The sequence below is a fragment of the Boleophthalmus pectinirostris genome, unplaced genomic scaffold (assembly GCF_026225935.1).
Source record: "Boleophthalmus pectinirostris isolate CB_2022bp ecotype Guang Dong unplaced genomic scaffold, ASM2622593v1 HiC_scaffold_22, whole genome shotgun sequence".
NCBI classification, from domain to species: domain Eukaryota; kingdom Metazoa; phylum Chordata; class Actinopteri; order Gobiiformes; family Gobiidae; genus Boleophthalmus; species Boleophthalmus pectinirostris.
The window spans coordinates 3,380,350-3,388,890 of NW_026571190.1; the positions used below are offsets into that span (position 1 = coordinate 3,380,350).

The following is an 8,541-nucleotide window of genomic DNA, read 5'->3' on the forward strand; positions in this document are numbered from 1 at the left end:
TTGAAGGTGGAAAAGCGCTATAGAAAAATGTGACCATTTACAAGATACGTCACTACATTAGCATGTGATGCTTCTGAGTAAGGTGACAAGAAGGAGCCAAAACATGTAAAGCAGGCAAACAAACTCTCCTGTCTGACTAAATGATTTGTTAATACTAAGTTTATAACTGAAATAACTGAAGACAGAATGAACCTGTACCAAAGATTAAAGGAAAACTTTGAACAAAAGCGTTGTTGAGGCTTGCCAAGTGCTAGAACGGCTACATATGAAGTTAGCTTGCTAGCGCAACCACCTCCAACTTTATCTACGGTACCGAGGTGAAGGATTCGACAAAATACCATACAAGGATTCATTTTAGCCACAGGATAAGGGAAAGAAAGCCGTCCATTTACTCCCCAGCAATATCACCAAGGAGGCAATAAACACACACACACATAAGCCACTTTTATATACGTGGATTTTCTGATGAATTCCTGATTAAACACTTCCTCAAACTCTCTTCACTTCTGCTCCTCTCCACGAGTGTCGCTTTTTCCCTGTGTCTCCAGACGTTGCGTAGAGCTTACAGGAGGTCCTGAGTTGGCGCAGAGTTAAGCAAAACGCCACGCTTAAGACGAGTTTCATAAATACCGCGGTTGGCAATGGTAGAGAGCGCATATGCTTTTATAAATGAGGCCCCTGGACACTATCTTTCTGTATTAGGCCTGTGCCTCTTACAGGGAAAATTTATTATTATTAGGGGTTTGATATATACAGTCGTGGACAAAATTGTTGGTACTCCTCTGGCAATAAAAGAAAAATCAACAATAATCACTAAATTAACTTGAAACTGAGAAAAGCATTAATAAATAAAAAAATACTGAAAATTGTCCTACAAAAATCAAACATTGTTTTTCACCTGTGGTTCAACAGAATTATTTGAAAAAACAAAATAATGAAATTTGCCTGGACAAAAATTATGGTACCTTTAACTTAATATTTTGTTGCACAACCTTTTGAGTCAAACGACAATTTCTGTAACTGTCACTGAGACTTCTGGAGTGTTCAACAGGTATTTTGACCCATTTCTCATGAGAAAACTGTTCTAGTTTCCTTAGGTTTGAAGGGTTCCTTCTCCAGATGCATCTTTCAGCTCCTTTCACAGATGTTCAATAGAATTGAGATCTGGGCTCACAGAAGAACACTCCAGAACAGTTCAGTGTTTTGTTCTTAGTCATTCTTGTGTGTTTTTCGCTCTGTGTTTTGAGTCATTATCCTGTTGGAAGTCCCATGACCTATGACTGAGGCCAAGCTTTCTGACACCAGGTTTGTCCAGTTACTTACAATCTTTTCTAGGGGTACCACCATTTTTTTTGTTTTTTGAAATAATTCTGTTGAACAACAATTCAAAAACGTGTCTGATTTTCATTTGTTATTTGTCAAGAAATCTTTATTTATTATTGCTTTTCTCAGTTTCAAGTTATTTCAGTTGTTGATTTTTCTTACCAGAGGAGTACCAACAATTTTATCCACGTCTCTCTCTCTCTCTCTCTCTCTCTCTCTCTCTCTCTCTCTCTATATATATATATATATATATATATATATATATATATATATATGTATATGAAATAATGAATTATTTAAAAACGTTAATAAATAAATACCACCTGTATTTTAAGCTGTGCAATGATTGCAGACTGAAACTTCTGGGCTGTGGGTCATTTGGTACCAGGCCATGAAAGAGCAAAGCCTCCCTCCCATATGCAGGTCTAAACCAGGTCTAAAACAGGACTAAAACAGGATTTAACCAGAACTAAACCATGCCGCGCACACTGCACCTCCTCCCACCATGCCTTCTCCCACCACCAGTCTGTGAAAATATTGTGCCAAAACTAAAAGATGTCGAAATGGAGGCGAAATGGTGGCACTTATTTTTTGTCTTTTTCTTGCAGTTTTTTTTTTTTTTTTTTCACCAACAAATCAGAAATTTTCTTTTTTTCTTTGCAGGAACAGTTTTCTTTCTTTCTTTTTTTTTTTTTTCCAGTACAGTTTAAATGCCAAAGTTCAACACCACATTACATAAGGCACTGAGTTTGAATGTGGGAAGGGAAACTGGGCTTTGAACTCACCTGCTCCAACTGTGGATGGGTTCACTTTTGCTGAAAGCATAAGTTTTTCCTGAGTTTTACTTTTGGTGTTCTCTTAGTTATGTGAGGAAGGAAGATCAATACATCTCTGATCACAATACAGGCATAAGATGCTTTTTCTATTGTACTTTAAATGTGCTTAGTTGTATTTTGTTGATAAAGTGCTGCATTATCACATAAAGGGGTGTGCAGCACCCAATGCCTGGGCTTGGGAAGAAAATGAGCTTCACTGGGCACTTTCAGCACCACTCCATGAGGAAAACATGAGAACAAACTAAAAAAAATAACCTGTCTATCTTAAAACTCAAACCCCAACCCCTTTACTCGATAGTGCAGCACTTTGCCACATAACCTAAACAGGAAAACATCACCAAAGTCCAACCAACAATGCCTTACGTAATGAGTTGTTACTGGGAAAATGTGTTATTATATTCTTCTTCTTCTTCTTTTTGTTGGAGGAAAAAAGAAGAAAAGAAAAGAAAGACAATTTTAATTTAATAAAAAAAATTAAAATAAAATAAATAACGCTTGCCGTTCAGGGTTTCCATACTGCTCACTCGTTTCTGGGTGTTAAAGTTGCTCGGTGCCCTAACTGAAGCTATAGGTTGAGGTTTAGTCTTCTAGAGAAGGTACTCTGTTTATTTGCAGTTTGAGTTTGAGTTTGTTTTGGGCTTTTGTTGGGGCTGGATGCAAGTGGTGGATCAGGTTATGTTGTTGGAGCTGAAAGAACATTGAACCAGTGAAGTTCTGTGTATCTCTGACCTGAGCTCTTCCAGTTTACAGAGAGGACTCTTCAATCCAACAGACAATATCTTCAGCCCTGAGTACTTCAAGTCATTGACACTCAGGTCCAGGACTGTCAGACTAGAGGACTGGGAGCTGAGGACTGAGGACAGAGCTTCACAACTTCTCTCTGACAGGTTACAGCTGCTCAGTCTGGAGAGATGAAACATTGTTTATGTAGAAGTTGAATCAAATCATCCTCTGTTAAACAAATGTTACTCACAGAGCTTTGTTGGAGGCCTTGACCACTGGCAGCAGCCTCAGGAGAGCCTCCTCTGAAGCAGAGTATTTCTTCAGATCAAACTGCTCCAGATCTTCTTCTGATGACAGTAAGATGAAGGCCAGAGCTGACCACTGAGCAGGAGACAGTCCACCTTCAGACAGATGTCCTGACCTCAGGTACTGTTGGATCTGCTCCACCAGAGAACGATCATTCAGTTCATTCAGACAGTGGAGCAGGTTGATGCTCCTCTCTGCAGACACATCCTCACTCAACTTATTCTTGATGTACTCAGCTGTTTCCTGATTGGTCTGGGAGCTACTTCCTGTCTGTGTCAGCAGACCTTGTAGAAGGCTCTGATTGGTCGACAGTGAAAGTCCCAGGAGGAAGCGGAGGAGCAGGTCCAGGTGTCCATTTGGACTCTCTAAGGCCTGGTCCACAGCTGTCTGGTGAAGATGCTTTAGTTTTCTTTTAACACTAAACTTTGTAGACTTCTGTGTTTTCTCTGAAAGCAGGGTGTTCCCAGTGTTGATGAAGGTCTGATGGACGTGAAGAGCAGCCAGAAACTCCTGCACACTCAGATGGATGAAGCAGTAGACCTTCTCCTGGTACAGGCCTGTCTCCTCTCTAAAGACCTGTGTGAACACTCCGGAGTACACTGAGGCTGCTGCAGCGTCCAGCCCACACTTCCTCAGGTCACTCTCGTAGAAGATCAGGTTTCCTTTCTGCAGCTGCTCAAAGGCCAGTTTTCCCAGAGACTTCACCATCTCCCTGGTCTCTGGACTCCAGTGTGGGTCTGTCTCAGATCTTCCCTCATACTTGATGTTCTTGACTTTGGCCTGAACCACCAGGAAGTGGATGTACATCTGAGTCAGGGTCTTGGGCAGCTCTCCTCTCTCTGCTTTTCAACACATGTTCCAGGACTGTGGCAGCGATCCAGCAGAAGATCGGCATGTAGCACATGATGTGGAGGCTTCTGGACGTCTTGATGTGGGAGATGATTGTGTCGGCCTCGTCTCTGAACCTCTTCCTGAAGTACTGCTCCTTCTGTGGGTCGGTGAACCCTCTGACCTCTGTCACCATGGAGATGCACTCAGCAGGGATCTGATTGGCTGCCGCGGGTCGTGTGGTTATCCAGAGGCGAGCGGAGGGAAGCAGGCTCCCCCTGATGAGGTTTACCAGCAGCACGTGCACTGAGGCCGACTCTGTGGGGTCAGTCAGGGCCTTGGTTTTGGTGAAGTCCAGAGGAGGTCTGCACTCGTCCAAACCGTCAAAGATGAAGAGCACCTGGAGGTCTTCAAAGCTGCAGAGTTCTGCTTGTGTTTGACTAAAGAAGTGACGAACAAGTGTCACCAAGCTGAAGCTTCTCTCCTTCAGCACATTGAGTGCTCTGAAAGTGAACGGGAACAGCAGCTGTATGTCCTGGTTGGCTTTGCCTTCAGCCCAGTCCAGAGTGAACTTCTGAGTGAGCACTGTTTTCCCGATGCCAGCCACTCCCTTTGTCAGCACTGTTCTGATTGGTCCATGTGTGTGAGCTGGGCCTTTAAACATGTCTTCACATGTGATGGTTGTCTCTGCTGGGCCTGGTTTCCTGGAGGCTGTTTCCATGTGTCTGACCTCATGTTCCTGGTTGACCTCTGAAGGCCCTCCCTCTGTGATGTAGAGCTCTGTGTAGATCTCATTCAGAAGGGTGGGGTTTCCTGCTTTAGCGATGCCCTCAAACACACACTCAAACTTATGCTGCAGGTTAGACTTCAGTTTACGCTGGCAAACTCCAGAATAACTCCCTGAATGAAGACAACAGATACAGGCCTGAGTCTCAGAGAAGATAAAATGACTGTGAGCATCTTGTTAAATATGTTAAATGGTCCTACTGCTCCACAGACGCTCAGCCAGCTCCTTCTGCTTCATCCTCCTCAGGAGGTTCAGTGTGATCTTCAGAACAGCCTCACTGCTGCTCCTCTGCTCTTCATCCTCATCCTCCACAGGCTCTAAGCATTCTGGGTAATCTGTACTCAGAACCTTGTGGAGCTTCTTCAGCTCCTTCTGGACAAAAGTGAAGATGTCCTCCTCCAGAAGCTGAACAGACACATTATAAACAACACAAATGCAGTCAGTGTCAGATCTGTGTCAAACAAGTTCTCATTCATCTGAACATTTCCAAACTTTAGTGAATGACAGACCTTAAATATGGAGTCCAGCTGTGTGTGATGGTGCTGACCACTGGAGACCTCTGGATCCATCTGCTCCACTCTGTGAAAGAGACACATTAAACTCTCATTTCAGTTCTATTGTTTTATTCAACACTTGTGGAAACTCACGGCTCTGTGGCAAAAGCAATGGGAGGTCCCATCGAGCGCTCACTCCTGAGGGACACACAGCTTGGGACCAGGTTCAGATGGAGGATGTTTCTGGTGGATCCTGAGACACAGAAGAAAAAACACTTCAGTCACAGTAAAACACATGGGACTGTTCTGACTCAGGTCAGATACTTCAGGAGGTTCTACAAAGTGTTCATGAGGCCTTCACCACAGACACTTCAGTCTGATGGTTTGAACAAAGAAACAGAACATTTCATATATATATACTGACAGTGACACTGAATATAACGAACGCTCAATAATCCAGTCCACTCTGAAGATCCTTCAGTGTCGATGTTTAAATGCACGTTTAAAATGTGATTATAATTAGATTTTTGGAACCTTATTTGGACCTTATTTGGACCTTATTTTCCACTTTTAGTACTGTAGTTTTCTCTTCATGGCCAATGAAGGACCCAGCCTTTGCAGCCTTCAGAGGCTGCAGCCCTTGAATTGGGACACTGCTTTTCTCTCTCTCTCCTGTCATGCTGCTACCTGTGATGCTATCCTGCTATTGTTTGCCGGGTTGGGAGGTTGGTTCACAGTAAACTAGTCAAACTTCTTACTCCTTGTCTCAATGATTGTTTTACATTAGTTAAGTCCTTTAGCTATTAAGCAACACTTGGTATTGTGATGTCTGCCTCCACAGCTCTGCTCTATGGCTATCCACCACCACTATGTCTGGTTGGTCCATCACCATCCTGTCAGTCTGTATCTGGAAGTCCCACAGGATCTTTGCTCTGTCATTCTCCATGCCCGCCACTTGGTTATGTCGCTCCATGTTTGCTTTCCCTGCAACATCTTACACCTGCAGTTATGTGCTGGACTGTCTCAGGAGCCTCTTTGCACAGCCTACACTGTAGGTCTGGTCTGGTTTGGTAGATCTGGGCCTCTATTGTTTGATTGCCCAGGGTCTGCTCCTGTGCAGTCAGAATGAGCCTCTGTGTGTCCTTCAGACCAGCCCTCTCAAGCCATTGGTAGGATTTCCTGATGTAAAACTGATGTGAGATGATTTCTCTCAGAAAGACAAGACGTCCTACACTGAAGTGACACATGTACACCTGGTGTTTTTGGTCATCACATTTCTTTAGTTCATGTAAACACACACAACAGTCACAACTAATCATTGGTTCAGACTTACTGTAGACCAGGCTCCTTTTTAAAATCTATAATTCGTCCAACAGAGCCTTCACTTCCCAGCGCCGCCCTGCTGGTGGTGGGAGGGTCTGCGTCCTCTCTGTGCTCTCTCTGATCCATGCTCAGTCCAGAGTCCTACAGAATGACATCACAGTGTTTAGCCCCGCCCACTGCTCACATGGTTCATCTCATGGAGTTTTGTCAAGTGCCTCCATAAAGAGACTTTCAAATCCAAATGTAAAGGAGGAGACGCCAAAAGAACCAAACATGTTAGAAAATAGAAGTGTAGAATGAACTTGGTCTGGACAATACTGAGATCAATCAACTGAGATCAGGTCTGTTCTCATGTGGTAAAGGACACTGCCCTCAACCCTATCACTTTCAGCATAGAAACTCAAACAGAATGGGAAAAAATACAATTTGTGAGCTCCTCAAATCTAAGAGAGAAGGATTTGACACATGAGTCAAACAGGGAGAATGTCCTGAGCAGAGCACAGACTGTATGAATAGGCCTGTATACAGTATATATCCAGTGAGATGGAAATGTCTTGTCTAATTGTACATAAAGACAACATGGATTTCTCGCTATATTTTTCATCAAATAATGCAAAATCTCACCTGGCATGGGTAATGTGTACATTTATTCACAAACATAATGTGTAAAGTAATGCTTCAAGACAAAAAGCAAAGCTTTTCCAGCCCCAGATTCACATGTGTAAATTGTGCATCACACTCATGTCTCTATATTCAGTAGAAGTCCTCACTAGGCTCAAAGTCCTTCTTCATGTGTGAACAAGCCTCTACTGTGAAAAAACAAGGTGAATTCAGTGAGCATGTGTGTTTGTGTGAGAGCTGTGTCAAGTGTTCTGAGAAAGAGCCTGAAAACTGTGTCAACTAATGGCAAATTTCCCAATGATATCAACACCAAAAGTACGACTACATCAATGGCCGTGTCCCAATTCGAGGGCTGCAGCCTCCAAATGCTGGTTTTAAGGCCACATATGTCACTTCCAGTGAAACAAGGCCTGTCCCATTTAATTTTTATGTCATGCAGCCTTCAAATGCAGCCCTAAAACCGGCCTAATTTCCATCAAGACTGGGCCGCGAACGGAGGACACATCCGAGTATCCTTCGCAGCCTCCTGTATCCCAGCATGCACCGTGCCGCGGCAGTCAGATGTTCGAATACATGGAGCGAAAACATGGATCAAAAAGCCCGTCCAGAGAGTGGGGAAAAACATGTGAGTAACACGCTTTTAACTTTAGGAAATCATTACTAACAAAACTGTAAAAGTAAAATATGGCCATAACTCCCATAAAACTGTTAAATACGTTTGTTTTTAAGTGTGTGAACCGCAGAGTTTTGAGCTAAAATTTGCCTAGTAATGTGCAGCTAATGCGATGAAAAGGCTGCTCAAACTTTCATGTTTGGACAGATTTCCATAAAACACTATAAAAATAATGTTTTTACTGTTAGGGGAAAAGAAGCCATGGAGTGATTTAATGAAGCTACAAGGAGAAAACGCTACGTTTTCAGATACTGCAGATAAGCAGTGGTATTCCACCTGATCATATTTGGCAAAGATAATTTTTTCATTGTGGATTGTCATTTGCTTCAGCAAAAAGGGAACACAATGAGATTCACTGACATACAGCTGTTTGTACTAACCTGTTAATGCAGAGTGTGTGTGTGTGTGTGTGTGCAGTGTTGTGTGTGTGTGTGTGTGTGTGTGTGTATGTGTGTAACAGGTTTAATGTTGACTTCTATTATGATAAAGTAAGTTCCTTTGATTGTTTAATAAACCATCCTTTCTCAGGAGAGATTCTTGCATTCTTTACTGACTTAAATGCATTTCCTGTATAAATGTAATCCCTGGTCAATATAAAAAATCCTTAATAACGATAATAATATGTAA

At 42.7% G+C, this 8,541-nt stretch overlaps 1 protein-coding gene and 1 pseudogene across 1 annotated transcript; one reads left to right on the top strand and one right to left on the bottom strand.

Annotated features, from left to right (window-relative positions):
- The window catches only part of LOC110160420 (NLR family CARD domain-containing protein 3-like), a 197,359-nt pseudogene that overhangs the window by 132,062 nt on the left and 56,756 nt on the right, over nucleotides 1–8,541 (top strand).
- Nucleotides 3,129–5,451, bottom strand: LOC110173718 (protein NLRC3-like). Its single transcript, XM_055157747.1, is given in 4 exon segments — nucleotides 3,129–4,020; nucleotides 4,022–4,916; nucleotides 5,004–5,208; nucleotides 5,313–5,451. Coding segments are annotated over 4 exon segments (2,079 nt in total). The 5' UTR covers nucleotides 5,400–5,451.